At 41.6% G+C, this 26,935-nt stretch overlaps 1 protein-coding gene and 1 long non-coding RNA gene across 5 annotated transcripts in view; one reads left to right on the top strand and one right to left on the bottom strand.

The window, feature by feature from the left end:
- The window catches only part of EXPH5 (exophilin 5), an 80,794-nt gene that overhangs the window by 22,473 nt on the left and 31,386 nt on the right, over positions 1-26,935 (bottom strand). For 3 of the 4 annotated variants that reach the window (XM_072993663.2, XM_072993664.2, XM_020803150.3), the window contains exons 2-3: positions 17,263-17,420; positions 14,437-14,593 (exon numbers count right to left, since the gene is read on the bottom strand). In XM_072993663.2, coding sequence (XP_072849764.2) covers positions 14,437-14,593; positions 17,263-17,311 — 206 coding nt within the window. In that variant the 5' untranslated portion in view covers positions 17,312-17,420. Of the gene's footprint in view, positions 1-4,818; positions 10,488-14,436; positions 14,594-17,262; positions 17,421-26,935 lie in introns of those variants that run through there. The other variant, XM_020803149.3, reaches the window with a different exon arrangement.
- On the top strand, positions 4,372-10,600 carry LOC144588067 (uncharacterized). The gene is made up of 3 exons (XR_013543402.1): positions 4,372-4,423; positions 9,496-9,545; positions 10,483-10,600. It is a non-coding gene; the product is annotated as an uncharacterized LOC144588067 (long non-coding RNA).

Raw genomic sequence — 26,935 nt, 5'->3', positions numbered from 1 at the left:
AAGAAATTGCTTAACGATGAGTATTTTGTGATCATTATAGCGATTGCAAAACGATGTTTTAATATGGAAAAATCGCTGTATGATTATCGGTTCCCTGCTTCGGGAACCGATTTTTCGCTAGATGACCTTTTACAAACAGCTGATTGGCGGCTCTCAAAATGGCCACCCACTGGTTCCCGGACCTCATTTCGTAAGACAGGCACTGGAAAATGGCCACCATATGGAGAATCTTCGCTGGACGAGCAGGTATTTAGCCCTGGAATGCATTGGTTTTCAATGCATTCCAATGGGCTTTTTTATTTCGCTTGACGATTTCGCTCTACAGAGATTTCGCTGGAATGGATTGTCGTCAAGCGAGGCACCACTGTAAATACTTACTGGTCTTCCAATCCCCCATTGGGCTAGACCCGTAATTGTCGCCACTGAACCCCTCTGCTGGATCACTGAACCAGCAGAGGGGAGTGCCGAAATCCGGGATCGGAGGACAGGTATTTTTCTATGGCGACTTATGGCTTGTGTGCCCACAGAGAGGGCTCTGTGTGCCAGCTGTGGCACGTGTACCATAGGTTCGCCATTGGGTTACTCAGGTGTTTTTGAACTGCAACTCCCAGAAACCCCAGCCAGCACGGCTGGTGGTGAAGGCTTCTGGGAGTTGCAGTCCAAAAACACCTGAATAACCCAAGGTTAAGAACCACTGTTCTAGAGGGATACAATTTTCACATCTCTGCAAAGTTACTTTTTTGGAGCACAATGGCCAATGCTGGCCAAGGAATTCTGGGAGCTATGCTACAAAAAGACCATTTTCCAAGCTATGTAATTTCCCTGTTCCCTAAGTGATTACCTGTTGTTGTTGTTCAAAGCCAAGAACTGAGATATTGGTAGGCTCCAATCCTACATGACCCATCATGCCCTCTAAGAGCAACCTCAAGTGGTGGATGCAAAAGAAATAGAGTAAACCAAGGGCCCTGATATGCAAAAGAGTGGTGTCAACATTTTCAGAGGTCCGTCCACAGTTTGGGAAAGCATGTAGACATCTATTTAAAAAGGAGGCGGCATAAAAAGTCGAAGGTGGTAGAAAAAGTTGAAAAAAGTTCCCCCCTCCCCCCAAAGTTAGATAAAAAGCAATGATTAAAAATTGTAAAATAATTTTTTTAAAAAAATAAATCAGCAGTTTGAAATAATTTTTATTATCTTTATTGCTAAAATGCTTTTTTAAAAAACCACCTATATCATATTAGTTCTAATACCAAATGTGTTGCAGTCCAAATATCACATTATTGAATACAGATAAATTCTACCTCTCTATAAAATATGGATTCATAAAATTTATATAAATATGCATTCATAAAATTTTTATTTTAAAAAGTGTTTTAAATAGAGTGCAACAATTCTTGTATCAGAGTCCCAATTTCATAGCTTCTGTAGAGATTATTTATTTGCTTGTCTGTTTGCTATGTTTCTCCTTAAAAGGACTCGAGGCAGCTTACATAATTAAAAGACCATATAAAAGCTAACACTTGAGTACACAAATATTAAAAAGGATCAAACAAATACCATACGAAAAACAGAAGCAACACCAAAACCCATTCAAAGCAGTAACATACAACAATCCATTTAAAGAACATCACTCAGGCAGCTTCCCTGAAGAGAAAGGTCTTTGCCTGCTTGTGGAAGGAGAGCAAAGATGGGGCCAGCATGGCCTCCTGTGGGAGGGAGTTCCAAAGTCTGGGAGCAGCCACTGAGAAGGCCCTCTCTTATGTCCCCATCAAACGAACCTGTGAAGGTGGTGGGACAGAGGGAAAGGTCTCTCCTGATGATTTAGGCAAGCCTTTCTTATGTCCTCAAGTTCTTAGCCTTTTACCCTGCCAAGAAGGTATTTGGAGATCCCAAACTAGCTTTGTATTTCCAGACATACATACTTCTTAACTGATATATATCAAGTGGAGGAATCATAGAAACTGATCAGCGTATTTCCCAACTCTGACTGAAGTTATCCCAGTCCTAGAGCTCTCCCCACTTTACCTATAATACAATATGGGAAACTCAGAACACCCTGTGAAAATCTGCAGAATTACTTCCAGTCATTTCTTTGAGTGATGCTGATCCTTTTAGAATGACAACCCTAGTTATTGCCCCACTGAAACTTCTGCATAGACAAAATCAAGCCACTATATATGAAATTCCACATTATGGGAAGTAGAGCCATCAAAAAAATCTGTTTCAATGCATGTTGGCAAATAAAAAAATAACATGTTTTCTGCAAGGCTACTCTGAATGCTTCCAAAAATAAATACAGTAGTTTTTTTTTTAAAAAAAACTGTAGTGTGGAGCTTCTAAAACAAAATCTGTTATCTCCTACTTGTAAAAATTATGTATTAAGGTTATGACAAGCAAATGTGCAAGACTGCACTATTTGGAGTGGGCCGCAGAATTTAATTGAATCTTTCTGAGTAGTGATTTAAAGCATGAATTAAATTAATTTGATTTAAATTAAATCCACCCCGGTCTAAAGTGAAGAAAATGAAATGTAAAATGTAACCCAGTGGGAACTGTGGATTCTCAGTAGCCACAGAATGCTGAATATCAGATGGAAAACAAGAAAAAGGCGGAAACAGAGCAGGACATGAAACACCTCGCTTGGAGGCAATGGCCACTAAACAGCAGCCCCTCCAAGATGAAAGAGGATCAGACACGAGGAAAATTATTTTGTGCACCACCCCTCTGCCAGCACATCCAGTTGCTAGACCGCTGGGAGCTGTAGCCCAAAACATAGTACTGTCCTCTGAAGATGCCAGCCACAGAGCCTGGCGAAATGTTAGGAAGAACAACCTTCAGAACACAGCCAAAGAGCCTGAAAAACCCACAACAACCATTAGATCCCGGCCGCGAAAGCCTTCGCAAATATATTGTCCTAGTACTGTTCCTCAAAAGTTGGAACCTCCTAGCTATGTCCTTCCCACTTCCCAAGAATCTAGTTCAGCATATACTTTTGCAGCCCTACAAATCCTGGACCTCTGTTAAATCTGTCATTTATTTAAAATACTGATATCCTGTGTTTCAATTTTTTAAAAATAAAACTCATCCACAACACCCATCTTTCAACAAAAGAATAATAATCATACAGATTAAATACAGTATAGAACTTTTAATTTATTGTGTGACATCAAGTCAATTCTGACTTATGGCAATCCTTTCCAGGGTTTTCTAGGTAGAGAATACTCAGAAGTGGTTTCCCATTCCATTTTTCCAGGGGCAGCTCTGAGACTGTGCTGCTTGCTTGCCCATGGCTACACAGGCTGGCTCTTCCCCAAGGAAAAACAACAGGGAATCGAACTCTCAACCTAAACTACTGAGTTATCCAGCCAGCTAAATACTGGGCTCCAGTACTTCTATTATGCTTCTCAGATAGAACTTAGTGACTGGCTGTTTAAGAGAGGATTTAAAATGGGATGGTTTGCATTTCTGCTACTTTCAAATCTGTTTCAATAATGCTTTTTCAAGCCTTTTTAATATACAGTGGTGCCTCGCTAGACGACTTCCTCGTGGGATGAGGAATTTGCTAAACGATGGGTTTTTTCTATCGCTGTTGCACTTCGCAAAACGATGGTTTCCTATGGGCGATTTTTGCTAGACAACAATTTTTCCCCATTGGAATGCATCAAGTAGCTGTCAATGCATTCCAATGGGGACCCTAGCTCGCAAGACGATGTTTCCCTATGGACGATTTTTGCTTCATGACGAGTTTCCCATTGAAACGCATTAAGTGGATTTCAATGCATTTCAATGGGGAACCGCACTTCGCTAGACTATGTTTCTGCAAGACAGCGATCTTCGCGGAACGGGTTAACATCGTCTAGCGAGGCACCATTGTAATGTTTATTTAATTCTTTTTAAAATATATGAATAATTTAGTTTGTAGCTTTTAATACTGTGTTTGTTTTTAATGATGTAATCTGCCTCGGGTCCTTTTTTTAAGGAAAAAAGGCAGGGTAGATATATTTAAAATAAATAAATAAAATAAATAAACATAGCAGCCAGGTGCTTTCTGTATATGTGGGCCCGAAACTTTTGCAATCCTCAGCCAGCCCAGGTGCCTGGAGATTTGGGAGGTGTAAGGCAGCCTCATCTAGAAGCTGCAGGTTGAGGAAGGTTGAAATAGGAAATGGAAAACAAACTGGAGAATAGTTGCAGCACAAATATTTGTAGATTGCTCATAAAGTTGGTTACACATGCACTGAGGCAGTGAAGACCTGGTACTTTGCTCTCCCTAAACAATGTGAGTAAGCGCTTAAACATGAACACATACAACACTTGTTTTGAAATAAGATCACATGGCAAGTCAGGTTCCCCCAGTAGAACTGCCTTTACTGATCGGATTTCATCATCCATGGAAAGAATAACACACCACCAACAGGGCACAAAGGTAAGCAAAATATACTGTACTGTGTTCAAGGAAGCAGCAATTAGGCAGGGAGGCAACAGCGACAACTGACCTGGAAATCTGAAAAGCATGGCCTCTTCGATTTCTGCCTTGTGCAGCTGGTCAAGATGCAAAACCACCCTCCATCTATCCCTGACGGTTGGTCATGTTAGGCTACTGACCCATTTGCCAAATGACAATTGCATTCCTCAGCTGATGCTCTGGCCCTTGAATGCAAGGGCCAGGTTTAACTGCTGCATCCAAGGCTTGAAGGCAGTGCCAAAACTCTTACCGCCTTCAGGGAGTACCGTGATCATAGTGTTACTCTTGCCTCATCACTGGTCAGGATGGCCAGGTCAGAAGGGATTCACATCATCCAAAATAACTTGGTCGCCTACCCTTGCTTTATTCCTTTGTGACAGGCACGTTAAACAGAATGAACAGGAGATCCTTAATCCTCCATGTAGAGCTTTCTTCTTCCCCTCGTGTGTGTTTTCTTTGGAACCACAGGATCCTCCCCACTTCCTTGTTGGGATCTTTGAACGCTAAACACACCTTCGCTATCTTACCCAATTAGAGGCAGCAGAGTTTTGTTTCGGTCTCTCCACCTCCCAGCTATGCTACTTCCTCACGCTTTCTGAATGCTAAGTTGATCTTTGGAAATTTAAAACCTTGTTTGCCAGAGAGTGCATGTTTAAATGCCACAGAATCCAGAAATGTCCCAGCCACCGTTCTGCCTCAGGGCACAGCATATTATTACTGGGATCTCTTATGCCTCTTCTTAGGTTTGGTAGAGCATGGGAAAGTTACATTTTTAGACCCTCACATCCCAGAATTCTACAGACGGCATGGTCCATGAACATACCGGCTGGGAACAAGAGGTCAAAACAGCAAGTTTTCCAAAGCCAAAACTGGATACAGACAGAATTGTCAGCTGGCCAGCATCTCTTCCCACTCATCCCATAGGGTTCTGCCTATTCCTGTCTCTTTAACAGAGATCTGAAATGAGGAAGTTGGCAAATGAAATGCCTCCTCAGCAAGGCAGATGCTAAATGAGATCACCTGCTAATGCATGCTGTTAAAATAAACACCACTGGCATCTAGTTCAAGAGTTGCCAATTTCTAGCTAGTGAATGAATGCAGGATTAGACGTCTCATGCATTTTCAATAGGAATATATAAAAATTTAATTGAGTAAACAATGTTTGAGAATGACAGTTTAGATTCTTGCTTTCTTGCAATTACCTCTTGCTTTCTCTAGGGATCAAACCAAACACAATCACTGGAGAATTAACAGTCAGGATATCCTGTGGGTAGCATGGATTAGCCCATCTGTTAACATTCACACAATGGCTTAAGATATTCTTCGTATTTTTAAAGAGACAGCTTTCATGAAACTGCTGTTCTGACTGAATGTCTCACTACTTTCCAACTTTTGCCAATTATTATTCTTCTCCTTTCTAGAAGAGCTTCACTCCATAGCTTTAATAACTGTAATGATGAACAGCAGTTCAAGAGGTGATACTTAGTCTTCCAGGTCTCTGGAAGCTTCTGGCAAAATCTTATTTAACAGCTGTTAAATAAGCCAGAGGGCCAAGAGGGGGAAGAGATGGGGAGAGAAGAGAAGACTAGTCATCTCTAGGGGCTCTGATGTACAGACTTTCTAAATTCCATCCACCAGAGCAATGGGCTTTTAAAATTCACCTTTTCAGTGACATTTCAGGTAGGAGACAAAAACACAGCCCTCAGCAACTGCTCCAATGACTGCCTTGTTTGTTTATACTTGACAGAGCACTCCACACGCCTCTGTGAGATAGTTCCACACACAACTTCCTGTGCAGGCAAGCTGTACATCATAGGAGGCCCAGAGAAGGTAAATGGCAACTCAAGCTGGCCCACGCAGTAAGAAGGGAAGCTCTATTTACTTTGGCTGGCCTAATCCCACACCACTAGACACACAACATGAGCGAAAATGTGTACTAGATACGGTTGCGTGGGAGGGAATAAAGCAGAAGAGGCATACAGAGAAGACAAAAGAAAATGAGGCGAAAACCAGAGCATAGTTTTGAAAAGCACTTTGAACACAAGGAATACCCTTGCTAATCACACCTACACACAGAAACAAGTACAACCCCCCCAACCCTCCTTTTGTACTGTAGATCACAAATGTATTTTCTCCCCCAACTCTGATGTAGAGGTATTCTGCCTCTGGCTTTAAATATTCCATTGCTCTGTAATGAACCCCCCCCCCAAATCTGCCTCAACTTTTGAAAAAACAGCCACCTTTGCTAGCGAGGTGTACATCTCTCAGCTCCTGTGCTCTTTTCTCCTTCTCCCAATTACCTGCCTAGTCTGTGCTTGCTTTTATCTTTATGTGTGTGTGCTTTTAATGAGATGAGATCTGCCCCCTTTTCACTGCACACTTGCGGAAAGTGTGTGATTTTTTTTTGAGATCATACATGTTGCTCATAGCATTTATGATGTGTTTTTACATAGATTTGAAAGAAACATATTACAGTGGTGCCTCGATTTACGAGCTTAATTGGTTCTGGTACTCCGGTCGTAACTCAAAATGGTTGTAAGTCGAAGTACCATTTCTCATGGGAATGCATTGAAATGCAATTAATACGTTCCAGCCGAAGGGAAAAAAATCACCAAAAACCAACAACACACTGTGAAACCCATCAGAAACTAGATTAATTCATTTTGGCCAAAGGGGGTGGGAAAGAAAAGCAAGCAAACCATGCTAGACCCATCAGAAATGAAAAAAAAAAAAAAAGGAAAAAGAAAAAGAAAAAGAAAAAAAAGGAAATCAGAAAGCAAACAAGCCACGCAAGACCCTTCGGAAATGCAAAAAAGCAAATCAGAAAGCAAACAAACTGTGCAAGACCCATCAGAAATGGGGAAAAAGCAAAGCAAAAAGCAAACAAGCCTCGCAAGACCAATCGGAAATGGAAAAAGCAAAGCAAAAAGCAAACAAACCTTGCAAGACCCATCAAAAATGGGGAAAAAACCAAAAAGCAAACAAACCCGACAAGACCCATCAGAAATAGGAAAAAACCCAAAAAAACACAAACCCTGCAAACCCATTATAGCATAATAGAAACATAATCCCACCACCCAGCCCAAAACCAAGCTGCAAAACCCACCCAGAACAGTTTTTAAAAAATAAAATGCTGTACCTTACCTTACCAGGTAGTCCAAAGCCATTTCCAATCACACACTCTCTAATCGCTGGGGCGAAAGAACTACAAAGAAGCAGGCTCTTCGCCACCAATGGTTAGCAATTTGAATTCCCTGACTTTTTCTGGTTGTAACGCGAAGCTCCAGCCACATTTTGAAGCAAAATTTTGCAGACGCAGCTGGTCATAACTCAAAACGGTCATATGTTGGGATGTTCGTAAGTCAAGGCACCACTGTACTACACATATGTTTCAAACATATTGGAAATATTGTTGTTTTTAATATGACTCCAAGAATTCCCTCACCAGGCTATGCTAACTAACTAGGGGATTCTGGGAGTTGTAGTGCAAAAAAACCCAAAAAAGTAACATTTCCATGCCCTGACTTTATCAGACACATCTACAGGCATCTGGTAACATACGGATTCCAAACACAAAGCATGCCCTGATATACCTTCTGTTCAGCACAGTAAATCACACTAGAGTAGCCCCGCTGAATTAGTGAGGATTCAGAGGATTAATCGTTCCTTAAGTTCCACTGATTCAGATAGGCCTACTCTAGAGCAATTCACAATGCTAAGCAAAAGTATTCTGGCCATTGATTAGACTTCCAAAGCAAACTTGAAAAATTGACAGATCATGACATTATTAAATGTTTGTTAAAACAAAGAAAAAACCCTATTCATTGTGGATATAAAATAAAACAAAGGAAGGCCCAGTAGATAGGGAAGTATTGATACCACTATAAATAAATAAATAAATAAATAAATAAATAAATAAATAAATAAATAAATAAATAAATAAATAAATAAATAAAGCAAGCCTTGACTCATGAGCTGTCATGCCACATGAGATAAAAACAGAGTATCAGAGGCCTCCCGCGCTGCAGCTCCACTGTATGAAGAATATTGTGTTCACAGCAGCCTCCCTTTTATGTTAATCGGGGTAACACAGTTAGCAAGTGGCGACATGTTTCTGCCCTTGCACAGTCTGCATCCAGTTTGCCAGGTCTCTGTGTCAGCCAATTCTGACAATGCAAAATGGCAATATCAAAATAAGTTTTACGGGAGGACCTCCTGTTCTACACACAGGTGGGTCCTGGTGTTTGGTCCTTGGCACTTCCACACAGAGATGGGAAACATCCCTGTCTAGAACCCCAGAGACTCTCTACTAGTCACTAGAGAACATCTTCCATTACCCTTAGCCTGCAAAGACAAAGATTTCCCACACAATACATGGATGAATGTAGTAATCCCAATCAATAGTCTGACCATGGCTTGGAAAGGTTAACAATTAGGACTACAAATCCCAGAATCCTCCAGTCACTGGCATTTATAGTCCCCCAAAAGTAACATTTCCACATTCTGGGTCTAACTAGGAACCAAGGAGGTCCCTCTGTTCCTATGCTGGCAGCAATAGCAATGTTAGAAACAAGCCTTGTACTACTGCTGCTCATAGTTTGTTTGTTTGTTTATTTATTTATTTATTTAACATCCCGCCTATCTGGTCGGTTAAGACCACTCTTAGTTCTGCTGCTTTCACTTAAATAATTCTGGAAATTAAAAAAAATTCCCTATAACTCATATACCCAGAAGCATCGACAGGTTACCCACCTGTAATTGTAGTTTTTCGAGTGGACCTCTGTGATTCACATCCTGGGTGATCTGTGCCTGTGTGGAGCCTCATCAGAAAGTTCTAGAGCTTCTGCGGTAAAAAACACATTAGGATAAGGCCCTCCCCCCTCGTGTAAGTACTTTGGCACCAAGGCTCCCCTTTCAGTTGTGTCAACTGCCGCTACATTAAGCAGAATGTCTGATGAGAGATTGTGGAGGAATGGAAACCAGGGTTGTCTGGGCCACCAAGGGGCTATGACATTGGGTTTGTCTTGTTGTAGGCGAACCATGAAGAAGCGGGAATGTGAAGAAGCGGGAATGGCGGAAAAAGGTAAATGAGGGTCTTGGGCCATCGGCTGATGAATGCATCTCCTTGGGAGTGTTTGCCAATGTCGGCTTGGGAGCAGTATCATTTCTACTTCTAATTCACATGGGAGGCAGAGAGGTCGAGAGTTGGTTTGCCCCATTGTTCACATAGGCGAAGAAAAACTGATTGGTCTAACTCCCATTCATAAGCTTGAGAGTTTGTGCGGCTGAGTAGATCGGTCAAGTCGTTGTCGTGGCCGGCAATGTGTAAAGCCGTGAGGCAGATATGATGTGCTAGGCACCACTCCCAGAGTTTGACCACTAAATAGAGGAGACTTGGAGAGTGGATGCCACCTTGTTTCAGAATATAGTACATCACCGTGGTGTTATCAGTGGCAATTTGTAGCATCTTGTCAGCCAGGAGATTTCAGAAAGCTTTGCAAGCTTTTATAACCGCCAACAGCTCCAATTCGTTGATGTGAAGCAATTTCTCTCTGGAAAACCACTTGGTGTGGATTTTGAGAGATTTGCAGTGAGCTCCCCAGCCTATGAGGCTGGCATCGGTGGTGACCTGTATTTGTGGTTGTGGTTGTCGGAACGGCCACCTGACAGATAGGTTGGGAGGAAAACGCCACCACTGAAGTTGGGAGGCGAGTTTTGGGGTGACCCTTAAAAGAGTGTGAGGAGGGTCTGTAAGCAGGTTGAAGAGGGCGAGAAATCACGACTGAAGAGATCTCATCTCAAGACATATGTGCTGCACTACTGAAGTCATAGAGGCCATGGGCCTAATACACGTTGCACGGTCAAGGCGGGTACCATAGCACGAGGGGTGAAAACTTGTAGTAATGCAATGAGATTTTCTCTCTTGTCTGGAGGAAGAAAGGCGCAAGCTTGTTTGGAATCTATGTGTGCACCTATATAATGAATAATCTTTATACGTTTCAAATTTGATTTTTGTTCAGCGACAGCGAGACTGAGATCGCGAAGGAGCGTAAGGGTGAAGTGAGTGTCTCATTGGGCCTTGCGACGGGAATGAGCTACGATATACGGAGCCAATTGTCGATACATGGAAATATAAAAAAATTTTTTGCAACCTGAGGTAAGCAGCTACCAGTGCCATGCACTTGGTGAATACTCTTGGAGCTGTTGCAAAGTTGAAAGGAAGCCTTTTGAATTGGTAGGCTTGTGATCCTAGCTGAAATTGAATTTTCTATGCGAGGAATGTATGGAAATATGGAAGTATGAAATCTATGATGGTGAACCAGTCATTTTTCCGGAGTAAAGGGAGAACTAATTTGATGGTAACCATATGGAACTTCGTGGTAATGATGTATTTATTTAACTCTCGTAGGTCATCCTCAGCCAGGCCAGCTGTCCTTAGCCAAGAGAAACGTCATAAAGCTACTGAAGTGGCCATTCACTTTGCTGTGGCGTCTAATGTGTGCCTAGCAGAAACCATCTGTTGTTTGGCAACGGAAAGACCTTCTTGTTGAAAGGTTTGGGTGAGTACTTTTTTATCTTCTGGTAAAGATTCGACAAAGGTTGACATATTGTCCCAAAGGAAATGCTGATATGCACCCATGGCTCCCTGGTAGTTAGCGACACGCATGGCGAATGCTGCTGATGAATAAAGCCATCTTCCCATTGAGTCGATCCTACTGTCTTTATCTGGTGGCATGAGGGTTTGTCGATGTCGAGATCTGGATTGTGAGGCTTCGACAAAAACAAAGTTTGGAGCTGGTTGTTTTTGAAGAAATAGAGCTCCAGGATCATGGACTCTGTAGAGGTTATCGATTCATTTATACATGGCATGGGAAGAGGCTGGTTTTGTCCAGGATTGTTGAGCAGTGCTGAGTAGAGACAGAAGCATCAAGATGTGTACTGGAGTAGTTGCATCTTTAGAGATTGGGTCGTGCAGATGATAAGCTGGTTCTGTCGAAGGACGGTGGACTTGGAGATTGAGAGCCATATGGATCATAAGTTGGGCGTAAGTTTGGAAGTCTTCCGCTGGTGATGGTGGGTCAGGATCGACAAGGTCAGATTCTGGTAAGGTAAGTAATACTGACGGTGTCTGATGTCTGGATCTGTGATCAGAAGAATAGAGACTGCGTTGGGAGTCGATGGATTGTCAATCGACTTTGGTGTCGATAGGTTGAGTGTCATAGTATTGACATTTGTGGCTCGATGTGGACGGAGCTGGCATGTCCATGGGCATTTGTCGGTGTTGAGGATTTTCGATACTGAGAGATGTCATCCGAGTGTTCATGGATGTTGTTTGATATGGTTACATGGCGGTGTCATACTTGGAGTCATAATGATATCAAATTTGATGGCTTGGTTCTATCGGGTGACGGAAATCGTGCATCGATAGAGGGATACAACAAGTGTCCATGGACCAGGATGGATATTGAGGATCATTGATATCAGAACCTGTATATAGACGCTGCGAGAGAAATGATTTCCCTCATATGGATTAGGGGGCAAATATCGGGAGGCTGGAGCTCTAAAAGCCTTGCATGTAGAAGAAAATTGCTCGAACGTTCTGGGTTTTTAAGGTGCCAGGTAGGGAGCAGGTTGGAGTCCATGTGTGTCATGGTGATCTGGCCGTTTCGACAGCGATAGCTGTCAAGATCGAGGCCCGCCATGATAAGATACGGCCGAGTTGGATAGAGCAACTGGCTGATTCGCAGATGCACTTTGTCCGGTCGAGCACTGGTCAGGGCAAATGGCAACCTGATGAAAGTGCTGAACATGGGTCTGAGCCACACGTGATGAAATAGATGGCTCCAGAGACTGTTGGGACTGATGTCTCTGAGGCGGTCATGGTGGACAATCAGATGTTACCAAATAAGGTATGTTACGGTCAGCAAAGGACAGAAGGGACCCCCTCACCACTGCAGGAGTATACCGGATACCTTGAAGTTGTGGACAGGTATATATCGGGACCACAAAATGCAGGATTCACACCAGAATCAAAGAACATGAGAGACACTGCAGATTAAAACAACTGGAAAAATCAGCAGTACATAGCTGAACATGCCCTAAACAGAAGCTGGACATGAAATTCTATTTCAAAATACTGAAGTACTGGACAACACCAGCAATCTGTATGTTAGACTGCACAGGGAAGCCATTGAAATCCATAAACATAAACAAAACTTCAACAGGAAAGAAGAATGCCTGAAACTAAACTCGATCTGGCGGCCCATTCTGAAAAATACAACCTGCAAAAGGTCAATGAACTCTTACTCAGCCACAAGGGCCAGAGACCATTTCACAACAAAAAAGACCAGCTAATTACACCCATCAACCACAGTGACAGATAATCTCTCCCTCTCCCCCCCCCCATCAAAACAAAAACATGCTAATCACCCTATCTCCTGAAAAAAGACAAAAAGCCGTTCCCACAGCTATAAATACTATCCAACAAACACCAACAGAGCATGGACAGAGTTCCTACTCCAGTCCTCTGAAGATGCCGGCCACAGAGACTGGCGAAACATCAGGAAGAACAACCTTCAGAACATGGCCAAAGAGCCTGAAAAACCCACAACAACCAAATAAGGTATGGTTTCTAGTTGTTGTTCGGAGTCGACCCTGTCAGATGAAGCAACTACGGAAGGGTTGCTTGAAAGAACAGAGTGTTGAGGACTGGGAGGAGAAGATGTTAAACAACAGACTCTGTCATCCCATTCCAGTGATCGAGAGCAGGGTTGATGAGAGGGGATTCCGGCATCATCAGAAGGTGAACCAATAGAGATTGATTCTGCAGTTTGTTGAGGCTGCTGAGAGATGACTGCAGCTTCAGATTTATGTTGCTTAGGTCTTTTAGGGGGAGAGGGCTCCAGGACTGAAGAGGTATTGGTGGACATTTGACATTTAGTGGAGGGCTTCAATATCGAGGATTCAGTATCGAGCACTTCGATTTATGGGTTTTTGAAGCTTTAGACAAAGTGGATGAAGCGTCAGAGTGGGATTGTGTGGTTGATGGACGTTGTTTGGAGGTTTCAGAAAGAGCTTTCTCCATTGCTTTGGTTTGTGAGGTGGCCTTACAAGGACGTTGGGCCATTTTGGTTGGTTGAAGGGATTGTTCCCAAGGATGGGATTTTAATCTGGATAAGCGAGAACAGAGGACTCCGCGCTCGAAGTACTTACAATGCTGGCAGGAGGATGTCTAGTGTGCCTCTCCCAAGCAAAAAAGACACTTGGCATGGCCGGCGGAGAGTGGTATTCTGTTATCACAGATCACACAGTGTTTAAACGGGCCCAAAGGGGCCATGAATAGGAGAAAAATAATTTGAGGAGGAAAACAATGATTGGGGGCGGGAGGTGCTGCGGCCAGAGGCCAAGCAAAGGAGAAAGGGAAAAAATCTCTGATGATAATGAATTTGTATCTAAAAGTTTAAAGGAAAAAAGATTGATAACAGGAAGGAATCAAGAATAAACTTCCTTTTTTACTCACAGAAATAGAACTATGAGGCTCTCAACACGGCGGTTGAAAGAAACTGAAAGGGGAGCCTTGGCGCCAAGGTACTTATACGAGGGGGCAGGGGCCTTATTCTAATGTTTTTTTTTGCTACCGCAGAAGCTCTAGAACTTTCTGATGAGTCTGTGCGCAGGTGCAGATCACCCAGGGTGTGATTCACAGAGGCCACGAAGATAACACCTGATTACTTATCCTGGGATATAATTTTGCACATGTTCTCAGTGATGTGGATGCCCCTTCAAATGTTAAAGAAAAGAAAAGATGCAGTCGGCCAACAGTGAAAACAATTCTAGCATACATGATGCAGCCTGTTGAGAAATCCTCTGAGCCAGAGACAGGAGAGACAAGAGAAATAAATTGATCTTTAAGGACAAACTCATGAAACTAGCCAGAGTAACTGAATGTGGACAGATGGATTTTTCTAGCTCACCGTGGGTTGCATTCCTCTGACTTCTGCTGAGGCTTAGGAGGCTGATGCCTTTTGGATTTTCTGAAGGAGAAGAGAGATGCAAAAGGGGTTCGCAGCCCTCCCAGGATGGAAGGCAATCCATGCTTCTGGGAACTTGAAGGCTTTGTATTTGTAGAATCTGAAAAGGAAAGTAAAAATGTGGGAAGACTTCTTTCTGGTTCCTTTGAAATGTAAAAAGCCTTGAGCTTAAATTAAAATGTCCACACGGATCTGTTTTGCTGAATCTCTAGAGCTGTGCATGATCTCTAGTCCCGGTTTCTAGCCAGAGCTGGAAATAAGAAGTAGCTATTAGCAAGCAGAACTTGCTAATTTGGGAGATAATGAAGTGGCATCGCAGTATTTGTACTCCCCCCAAAAAGAAAAAAGTAACAGCTACATGGTACATATTTTGAGCAAAAAATTGTATTTACTAATTACTTGCAAAATGTTTTTTTAAAGGTTAAAAGGTAAAGGTAAAGGTTCCCCTTGACAATTTTTGTCCAGTCATGTTCGACTCTAGGGGGCGGTGCTCATCCCCATTTCCAAGCCATAGAGCCAGCGTTTTGTCCGAAGACAATCTTCCGTGGTCACATGGCCAGTGCGACTTAGACACGGAACACTGTTACCTTCCCATCGAGGTGGTCCCTATTTATCCACTTGCATTTGCATGCTTTCGAACCGCTAGGTTGGCGGGAGCTGGGACAAGCGACGGGCGCTCATTCCGTCGCGTGGATTTGATCTTACAACTGCTGGTCTTCTGACCCTGCAGCACAGGCTTCTGCGATTTAGCCCACAGCGCCACCACATCCCTTTTTAAAAGATTACTTTGGGTCATTCTTATTTCTTTACCTTCAGAACACAAAAATTAAAAAAAAGTTGAGATTTTCAGGAACAGAAAATGCAATACCAAACATATTGTAAAAATACACACTCTAATTCCAAGTTTCCTGTGTCACTCAGGAGGTTTGGAAATCATAAGAGAATGGTGAACAAAGAGAAAGCAATTGTGAACTGGTATGAGGGTGATGGATAAATAAGAAATCCTTTTCAGTAAGGTTTTTCTGCATTATCTTTATTATCAGTATTAGAAACTGATAAATACTGCATTGTCCAGAATCCTACTAGTGTTCCTGTAACGTATGTGTAACCTTCCATAGCCATGATGAGGTATTGGATGTTTCTCTGTTGCATTCCTTGTCACATGTCTGATTCTGCAGTTAAGATGTGCCCTAGCACTTCACTAACTAGCTGCAGTTAGCCATGGGATGTTACATGGACACCAGCAGGATTCCAGCTGCTGATAGTTTTTTAAAGATTGGGAAGAAAAAGCATATTAATACATATTGTTTGTGAGATGCCCTCCTCATAAAGAACCCACTGGTACAAACCCATGGCCTTGTTAGGGCCACAAATTAAAAACTGGCTCTTTGTCAATGCTTTTGGGGTGTGAGGTGTCATAATTGTGGTACATGTGATCTCTACATGGGATTAAATTATTTTAAGCCATTTTGAGTTATCTGTATTTTTCCGTGTATAAGATGCCCCCATGTATAAGACACTCCCACTTTTCTAACCCAAAATTAAGAAATCTAAGTGGGGCTTAGCAAGTGTAGGGGGAAAGAGATCAAAGTACTGCAGGATCGCTTTGATCCCTGCTTTCCTCTCCACTTGTTTTTCTCCTCGACTTACTTCCGTGTATAAGACAACCCTCAATTTTTAGTCCAGAGATTTTAGACAAAAGTATAGTCTTATACATGGAAAATACGGTACATTGAATGGCAGTAACACACACACATATAAGTTTATTGCATAGCACACAGGCCGTTGCAAAGGAATGGCAGTAAACTATGGTGGTTTCAAATTGTTTCTCTGTCTATACTTCACCCCAAGATCTTTTCACCCACAATGAGCCACATAAATAAATAAGCAAGCAAGCTTTGGCTCAAGTGCTTACTACCAAATGATTCACCCATTTTGTAAGTGAGCAAATCCCGTGGGATTTGTAGTTGTACTCTGCACTGGAAAAAAGGAATTGCAAATCCAATAAATCGTATGAGAGTTTTGCCACTGTTATCAGTTGTACACAACAGCAAAGGTATTAATAACCACATTGACACATAATGGGAGAAAGCATGTAAGGTAGGAAAGGTGATTAGCAAGTTAATCAAAGTGACTGTGTTGTTGTGAACAAATTCTTCAACATCTATATCGATGTCAAGCAAGACAGAAGATGGTCTCAATCTTCTTGTCCCACTATTCTGGCAACATTATTAGTTGCACGCTTTCTGAGTTTCCTCTAATCTGTCAACTTCTGCACTCATTAATTTCATTTATCTAAATTGAGTTTCTGTCTCTTGACAAGCAGATAAGAGAAGTGCATAATTTTATCTACAAACTGATTTATGTAAACTGCTTTTACATCTCTCAGTCTCCTGTAGAAAAGACTACATGAAACTTGAGTGCAACCACTCGATCACTACATTGCTCTTTTTCTTAAGATATATGTTTGTTTTCCTCTCTTTAAATGTGCTTCACGTTATAAAACCCAACAATTCAGCAGTTCCATCAGATAACACTGCTGTCACAAACTGATTACTGTCAGGACAAGTGCACAAATGGGGGGAAAACAAAGCTCAACTTGAAAATTGTTCTTCAGTTCATTTCCCTTTGTTGGAACATTATTTCCTATTCGAAAATCTGATGACCTTTTCTTTAAACCTCTCTATATTTTTTATAATTCTTACGTGGTAAATGATAGCGGTAAATGACAGTGTTTTGCTGACTGCAGAAAAGCAAGTAGCAACTCACCATTTCCTATGGCCTTTCTCAGCCTGTGTGCTAATGGTTGTTTGAACATTCTGCTAGCATCCGAGTCATTCTGAAATTTTCTCTTCTGTATTTCTTCAAACCATTCTCCGTTCACTCCTGGAAGCCCTGTTGCCTCTTCCTTTTTCTTGTCGAGTTTACTGAAAACAGAATAGAAAATATGTTAATTAACAATTCTAAAAAGGCAATACTCTTAATAATAACCTCAAGAGGATGGTGCTGCCATAGGTGGCTTGTTACAGGAAGAGGCAGGTCTAGGGAAATTGGGGGGCAAGGTATTCCCTGTCTCAATCCATGAGCAGCCCCATAGCCACTACTAACTTTCTTTCTTTCTTTCTTTCTTTCTTTCTTTCTTTCTTTCTTTCTTTCTTTCTTTCTTTCTTTCTTTCTTTCTTTCTTTCTTTCTTTCTTTCTTTCTTTCTTTCTTTCTTTCTTTCTTTCTTTCAATTTAGACATATTTTATTTTATTTTATTTATATATCAGAGTACATAACTCTGAGTAGTGTGCAACAAAAATGAAAAACAAGTTTACACAAAATATAGGTAAAAGGTAAAGGTTCTCCTTGACATTTGTTCCAGTCGTGTCTGACTCTAGGGGGCGGTGCTCATTCCCATTTCCAAGCCGTAGAGCCAGCGTTTGTCTGTAGCATTTCCATGGTCACGTGGCCAGCACAACTAGACACGGAATCCATTACCTTTCCACTAAGGTGGTGCCTATCTATCTACTCGCATTTGCATGCTTTCGAACTGGTAGGTTGGCAGGAGCTGGGACAAGCGATGGGAACTCACTCTGTCGCGTGGATTCGATCTTATGACTGCTGGTCTTCCAACCTTGCAGCACAGAGGTGTCTGCGGTTTAAACCACAGCACCAACATGTCCCTTACACATTATATAAAAATTAACTACTTTATTAACAACTAATATTAATTGAAGATTTAGCCCAGCCTTCCCTAACCAGGTGAACTCCAGTTTCCTCAATTCCCATCAGCTTCAATCATGCCAATAGTGAGGGATGGTAGTAGTTGTAGTTCAACATATTTAGAGAACATCAGATTCAGATAGGCTGATTTATTGCAGTTTGAATGAACCTGCCAAAACACTGCACACAAACCCCTTTACTTCAGTGTGCACATTGGAGGATGACAGAAGCATTACGTTATATGTTTAAACTAACCATAGTTTGTTGTTGCTTCTTAAAAATACAAATTCTGCTTACCTTAAAATTATGACCTGTTGAAACAAAGCAGAATGGAACCCTAGCTTCTGAGCCTGGGTTGTTCCAATAAATCACAGTTTGAGTTACCTGTATTGCCTCTTTACTACCAAAAATGAATAGATAGCAAGGTGGCATCACAGAGCAGAAAAGCCATCAATAAATGCTTTAGATCTAATTAAAGATAACACTACAGCATTATCTATCAGAGTACTCATGGGATCTGCTGCCAACCAAGCTTTGAGAAAAAAAACTCCTATCACTCTTGAAACTGGGACAGATCATTCAGGATCCAACTAAATGTAAGGGCCGTAAACACACCCCTGTTTAACTCCCCTATTTGTTGTAATCTCATCAGACAATTCATTCTACAACCTGTAGCAGATTCCACAACTAGTTGGAGTACATAACTTTAAGATATGGAAAAGCAACGTCCTATCCAGATAGATGTTACTCAATTTATCCAATAATTTTCTAAGAGTCCAGAGCCCATTCAAACAAAAACCAATTTGCTTCCACCCGGTTTCCTCTGTTTCTCTGCCAATGAGCAAGAAAAACACAATACCGCAACATGGACAAAGGCAATTTGTTCTACACCCAAAATGTTTTGGTCTCCCATCCAAGCTAACAACTGGCTGACTGAATGCCCACAATGGACAGAAGGCTTACTGGACAGTATTTTCTTGGTTGGAGTGTGTGTGTGAGGGTGTCATTTTAAAAACGAACACTGTTGTGACTTAGTCCATGCTTCAGATGCCATTTTAGTTTCATCTACGAGAGTAATGGCATTAGCTAAACAAGAGGTCTCCCCCATGCCAAATGACTATTTTAGCAACTGGGTCAGGGCCTCATGTCTTTCTGAACCTAAGATGACTAATTAGGATTTTAATTCTATTTTTGTTCATGGGAAGCCACTGTGGAATACAATATGTGAGATTGGTAGCAGACACTGATCAGATGTAAAATATTTTTGAACTATTCCTGTTACACCTGTGTAGGCACCAGACAGTCAAGAGAACCAGTCCTGCAAGACACGGCATCTGTCATCAGGGCCCCAAATTGTCTATTATTAGATAATGAAGCATTTATGTAGCAATACATCCCATCTCTCTTTTTTTGCATCTTGTTTTTCTTACTGACAGTAGTAAATTTGTAGCACCTTTCCACCCTGGGAAATTCACCAGGAAGAGGTTTGCTTTGCTTCTATGGTAAGATTGATACAAAGCATATATCTGTTTTTTAATACCTGACATTCTTCATCAAACCGCACCTTAAATTTACTGGTGGATGCAAATCAATGACTATTAGATCCTGGTGCTATAATACTGATGTTAGAGGTGAGTTTAACATACAGTAAGAGCAGAGGGCACTGGTCACATTATGGGCTTTAAGTTCATTAAGATCAACCAAAATATAATCTACCTTTTTGAGGCTTACCCTAATGTCGACTTTATTAATTTTTCATTGTGTGCAGTAAAGTCAATGGTAGCCCTTTCCATGGTTTTCTAGGTAGAGAGTGTGATGATCGCCATGTTAATGATTTGCTTGTGTACAATGTTTATCTGAAGAACTTCTGATATTATTAAATCTGCTTCACTTCAATAAATAAGTTCTCTTTGTATTCACAAGACAAGTGTTCTGACAAACATCATTTATATTGTGGGTTGAGGCAATCCACTGGTGGCAGCGAGAGGAAAATGCGATGTGAGCCTTTGTGAGGGCAAAAAATGCAGATGCCACAAGAGTGAACGCCACAGAGAGCACTCTGAAATAGTTTACCATTCCCTTCTTCTTGGGGCACCCTGAGACTATGCAGCTTGCCCAAGGCCACACAGTCTGGCTCTTCTGGGACACACAGTGGGAATTGAACTCCCAACTTGAGGCGCTGCAGCCAGATATTTAACTCACTGAGCTATCCACCCAGTATTTATTAGTTTTGCAAAATCATAAATTTTAATCCACTTCCCCCAAGGTCTGGAAGAGTTCTCCTTGGATATTAAAAGGAAATGTTTAGAATAAGTAAGAGAGTTCAGATACTTGAGATCAAATTTTCAGACTGCTCACAGTAAATATGTGCTTTATTTGACTAACTGCAGTGTGCTTGCAGTTGTTTGCTTTTTAAAATATCTGTAGAGGGCATCGTGTCCCCTTGGCTATTTGTGTATTCAAAGCCAAATCAGTGCCCAGTTATTTTACAGTAGTTGGTTGTTCTGGGTTTTTCGGGCTCTTTGGCCGTGTTCTGAAGGTTGTTCTTCCTGATGTTTCGCCCGTCTCTGCGGCCGGCATCTTCAGTCTTCTGAAGATGCCGGCCACAGAGACGGGCGAAACGTTAGGAAGAACAACCTTCAGAACACGGCCAAAGAGCCCGAAAAACCCACAACAACCATTAGATCCTGGCCATGAAAGCCTTCGTGAATATATTTTACAGTATTCCCATCTAAATTGGTGCATTCAGCTAGGCTGTAGAGCCACTAGCGTCCTGGAAGGCTACTGAGCACCTATAGGTGGGCATTGGGCAGGCCTTGCTTTTATGCTCATTTTCCTGCTCAAAAATGCCTTTCAGTATCACTCAGGACCTGTGGGTTGAAGTGTCCTGTCAATATGTTCAACCATGGGCAAACTGCATCATCCTGGAGTGCCAACAGAAAGGCAAACTGAAAAACCACTTCTGAGTCCTGGGAGGGTTTTTCTGAGGGCCAGAATCAGGGACCTGACAGCATATAATTAATATGGGAAACTTTTTATTTTATTTTATTTTATTTTATTTGGACTGCAACTCCCAGAATATTCTGTCCCGCTTGTCACGTAGGCTGGGGCATTCTTGAAAAAGAAAACACACAGAACAAACATATCACGTAAATTGAACTTTGGAGCGCATATAAAGACTGCTAGTTTTCTCACCACTCTGTACTGAGAGTTTTGAATCCCCTGGACTGCAAAGAGAACAAACATATCCATTTTGAAAGAAATAATCTCTGCTGCTCACTGGCAGAACAGATCCTGAAGCTGAGGCTCCAATACTCTGGCCATCTCATGAGAAGAGAAGACTCTGTGGAAAAGACCCTGATGTTAGGAAAGTGTGAAGGCAAGAGGAGAAGGGGACGACAGAGGATGAGATGGCTGGACAGTGTCTGCGAAGCAACCAACATGAAATTGACAGACCTCCGGGAGGCAGTGGAAGATAGGAGGGCCTGGCGTGCTCTGGTCCGTGGGGTCACGAAGAGTCGGACATGACTAAACGACTAAACAACGACAGCGTACTGAGAGTGGGTGAAATCTTTTTTATCACTTGGCCGAAATTAAATCAGTGACCAAACAAACCTAAAAGATTTTGGCTGTTCTTGTATCTCCCAGCCTGGTCAGCCCTGTTTACTTCTGTCAACCCTAATCCTTTGCTGGATGTTACTTTGGTTAACTACTACCTATGCAGGTCTTCATTCCTCAGTCTGTGTAGATCCCAGGAAAATACAGTACTGTACAGTACTGTATATGTAACATATGTTCAATGCACTGCATGCCCTCTAGAGGCCAAAAAAGGACAGGGCACCATTTAAGACAATTTAAATGACATCACCTGTTCCATGCCGCATTGTACGATCCTGAACCAACGGATATAAATAACAGAACTGACAACGGGGGTATAGATTCAGCATTTTGATAGCGCAACACTAAAGATATATTATTAAAAATTAGGCAAAAACCCAACAAAACCCTGCTCAAGCTAAAAATGCCACTACTGGAATACTAAATCCGATATATCACGGTACGTAGGACAATTAATTAACTACTTGATTAACTTTTAGTTTAATTAAAGTGCAGATTATAAATTATTTATAGGAATTGTTATATGAAACTAGATATTACAGTGTTTCCCTGAAAATAAGATAGGGTCTTTTATTAATTTTTGCTCCAAAAAATGCATTAGGGCTTATTTTCAGGGGATGTTTTATTTTACAGTTATGTCATCTTCTAATTGCTGCACAATGGTGGAGGGCGGGGTTTCACTTAACTGGGGCTTATTTTTGGGGTAGGGCTTATATTACAACCATCCTGAAAAATCATACCAGGGCTTATTTTCAGGTTAGGTCTTATTTTTGGGGAAACATGGTAAATACGCATAATGTCTGAGAAATACTAAAATGACAACTGCCTACAAAAACTTATGCTCTTAGTCTGTGATTCTAGATGGTCAGAAATGGCCTCCATTATTAAATCAAAGAGTTGATTAATCTAAAAACCTTTTGGAATACTAAACAGAGATCGTGTTCATACTAATCTATACCTTATGCAGAAATTCCATAGACCTTTTAGAAGCCCACTGCCTTTATAAAAGAAAAACATTCATGTTGTTGTATTGGTGTTAATGTCAGGTCCACATAACTTACTGCAGCCAATTGTGGCTAATTGATGAGGTAGCAGAACATATTTCAGATATTCAACTAGGTACATGGCTAGACATACAGGTGTGCACCTCATACACCTGGTACCTCATAGATTAGCTGCAATTATCCACAGCAAGTTAAACAAATCGTATGCGAAGACCTATAGAATTCTGAAGCCCGTATGTGTTACATTTAGAACAATATGAATTAGGCATCACTTTCTGCATTATTTGTCACATGTAGCATTATTTACCCATAATAAGAGCACACTCTGGAGGTCACAGTTGCAATAAGTCAGAAGGGAAACTCATAACTGCTATTTTTAATATTATAGGTAATTTCAAAATTTTTGGTAGAATAACCTTTGCATTTCAGACATTCAGATCCCAGCAAGTTTGACATACCAATATATAAGATTTCAATCATATGATGCAAATCATCTTAAAGCTTGCATTTCCCTCTACAAACAACATACCTAGCAATTATTAATAGTAAAAATGTGAATTTAGCACATTTACAGGAAAGTCCAAGTAGCTAAAATGTAGAGAAGCTGAAATTAGGTCAATTAAAATAATCAATGCAGGCAGTGTAGTATTAACAATGCCTTTAAAACAGTTGTGCATCATCTTGCCTAGCAATAATGAAGTTGTTGTCCTTTTAAAGAAACACATAACCATTCCATGCTCTTGTACCAGAATGCTTACCCAGAAGCCCCTGCCTTGAACACAGATTTTTGGAAGAAGTTGGAACAGCCTCAATTTGCTACCTTCTGCTTTCTCTTCTGCTGTTAAGCAGGCCAAAACAAGCAGAGTAACTACTCTGCCATTTTATTGATAGTGCTAGGACTCAACTAAAGGCAATGGTAAACCACTCCCTGAGCGCTATGCATACCTTGACCCCTCTGTTAGAGTTACTATGGTTTGGAAGTGATTTAACAATACAGTACATAATGCATTAACAACAGGCCTGCTGAAACATCTTAGATCTGGGTGAACTGGCGCAAACCTTCCTCACTCCACTGACTCATGAGATGTACCGTATTTCTATTAAAAGCACAGTAAAGGCATTTGACTAATGGACAGACTCAGCGTATACAAAGAGTAAGCAAACCTGTGTCTTCTGCCCTCTTTTTAGTGATGAATTTCTTTGTATTTTTAGGTAATGCATAAGTGGTGAAGATATTCAGCACTCCCTTATTTGGCATAGCTATTAGCTGTGCTGGGAAAGGCTTACATCTGAATAAACATGCCTAGGTTGGGCCTGTTAATGGGGAGTCATTTCCTCACTTTGCCTGCTTTTTTGTGTTGGCTGCTGCTCACACACTAAACTCAGAATGCCCACCTTTATGCAGGAGTAGCTGTTGCGAAACTCTGCAAAGCTGCAAGGTCTTTAATAGCTTGTATTTAATTAACACAACATCAAATTGGGCAACACAACCTGAGGCCTGTTTTCTGATGTGCAGATGTTGCCTATGCAGTTCTCTGATTTACATATCAGTGTATACTTATATTTATATGATATGATTATTAATATCAGTGATACAGGTAAGGAGGAATGAACTGTGTCAAACTGGGTTGCCTAATGTGTCACCTTCAAGTTCCATTCATCCTCATTCTGGCATCTTTACCCCTCTCCCCAGCAGTGCTGAATTTTGATAATACAGTGGGAACAGCAAAACAAAACAAAAAGTCACATGTTGGCTTTCAAGTTAAGATAGGCACCCCTTGCGTTCAGGTTCTACAGCCCTCCTGGAGCAGGCATAGAGCATCTTGCTGAAAGTTAAGTAAGGGGGACAATCTAAGTACGAAAGAAGGGAATTGCCTCCTGTATTTCCTGGACTGTGTAACTATCACAGAAGAAGAGAGGTAGGATTTCACACTGTACACAGCATCCCTTATAAGGAAAACAGAATAAAAACCTACATTTTCACAATAAGTCCAAATCTACCAAAGCAAAAAAGCTACATCTGGAACAAATATGAAAATAGGTCTGTCAGGAAAGGAAAGGAGAGGGAGAGAGAGAGAGAGAGAGAGAGAGAGAGAGAAAGGCCACATGGGTGACTTTTAGAAGGACTTATAAGCAGCACGCTTCGCTTTGCAGTGAGTACATTTCCTCCCCCCAATTCAGATTATTCATGAAAGCCCAATTCAAGAATTATGGAAGCACGTGTACTCCACAAAGAAGGAAGAAAGCGCACTAGCCTTGCCTTTTCTGTTTTCTCTTGTCTTCCTCTCGTGAAAATGACATTCCAGAAGAAGTTTCTTCTAGTGTAGTTGTGGATATTCTCCAATTGAGTCAGAACTCCATTCCCTCACCCCCCACCCCAACCAGACACATTTTGGCTCATGTGAACATCCTCTGTGAAGAGAAAATACTCTGGGGTCACTTTTGTATGAGGAAAGTGACAGTAAACCGAAGTAGGAGTAGCAGGTTCTCCTCATGTGAGGAGTACATACACTTCACTATTACTTAAATAATGTGTAAGTACTCATCAGGGTCCCTCACATCCCTGCCCAGCTCACTGGTTCAGTGCAACTATTACCATAAACTAATCTGAAGAGTCCACGTACCGAGCATCCTGCATTATAAGCCACAAACCTCTATCTATGCTCCCTGTTCCTCAGATAAATACTCACTGTTCTGGCAGGATGACTGTAGTAGTCAAAGGGATTTAGAGGAAATTTCAATCATAGATGTTCTTTAAATAGACTTTCTTTAAAAAAAATTGCCACCTCCTGCAAATTATTTTAAATGATCAGAACAAGACTGATTTAAAAAAGCTACAAAATGCTCTCTCCTGTCTGAGGGAACAGGCATTAAAAAGGCAAATGAAATTCAGTGCAAGTGAAGGCAAACTGGCACTGACCCCAATTTCACATACACTGGACCCTCGACTTACAGACGGCTCGATTTACAGACTTTTTGAGTTATAGACTTCTCTGGCTGCAAAATTTAGGTTTGACTTACAGCCGGAGAATCGACCTACAGACCAGAAAAAAAACAAAATAGAACAAAAATGGAACAAAAACGGCCGGTTACAGATTAATTGGTTTTCAATACATTGTAAGTCAATGAAGACTCGACCTACAGACTTTTCGACCTGCAGCCACTGTTCCAATACGGATTAATTCCATAAGTAGAGGATCCACTGTACCCAGTGATATAATCTGAGCTTGGCAGCAGCTGATCTGAAAAGAGATGGTGGGGCTGTGGTTGATGCGCTGATTAAAATGCCAATGCAGGGCACAGCTTTTGTGAAAAAGGCAAAACCTATGTTGGACATAATATGGAAAGGAACTGATAATAAGACGACTGATAGGCTGCACAAATCTATGGTGCAACCACCCTACAAGCATCATGTACAGTACTACGAGTCAGCATACCCAGTTCTATAGTGGTAATTCTAGACAAGCAGATGTTCATCATGACAGTCCTCACAGCCAGTCTCACACATAAGGACAGTCCAACAACCCAGGCAGCGGAATCATTCCAAAAGAAAAGCGAGGTTTTTTGTAAAGATAAAGGCTCTTAATTACCCATTCAAAGTAAAACTATCTACAGTTACTTTGCAATAAAACAAGAAAAGCTTACATAAATATAGTGTTCCTGGAGAAGTGCATGTCTCCTCTAGCTATTGTGAGACTAAGCTCAGAGGGAACTGAGAAGCCTAAGAAGGAGGACTCATGTCGTAGTCCCTACTAGAGATGGGAACTTTGGATTTGAATACAAATATAAAGTCCGCCAGTACAGGGGGCTGGCGTGATTAACACCCACCCCCAGAATCCGACAGACGGACCACTTATCATGCACTGTGTGGTGCGCATGGCTGGCATAATCTTCAGCATCCCAACTGAAGCACTAGCCCAGCTGTCACAGCCCCGTCCCCCTGCCCGCCCAGCCACTCTGCAGCTGATCAGGGTGACTCATCCTCCCGCCCCCTTGCCAGAGTGGCCAGGTGAGCAGGAAGGCGGGGCTGTGAAACATGGTGACACACATATAAAATTAGGCACAATCGGCAGAAAGTGGATGATGAAGTTTCCTTCTTTTCTCATAACACTA

The sequence above is a fragment of the Pogona vitticeps genome, chromosome 3 (assembly GCF_051106095.1).
Source record: "Pogona vitticeps strain Pit_001003342236 chromosome 3, PviZW2.1, whole genome shotgun sequence".
Classification (NCBI taxonomy): domain Eukaryota; kingdom Metazoa; phylum Chordata; class Lepidosauria; order Squamata; family Agamidae; genus Pogona; species Pogona vitticeps.
The sequence above is the reverse complement of the archived record's forward strand: the minus strand, read 5'-3'. Positions and strand labels throughout refer to the sequence as shown.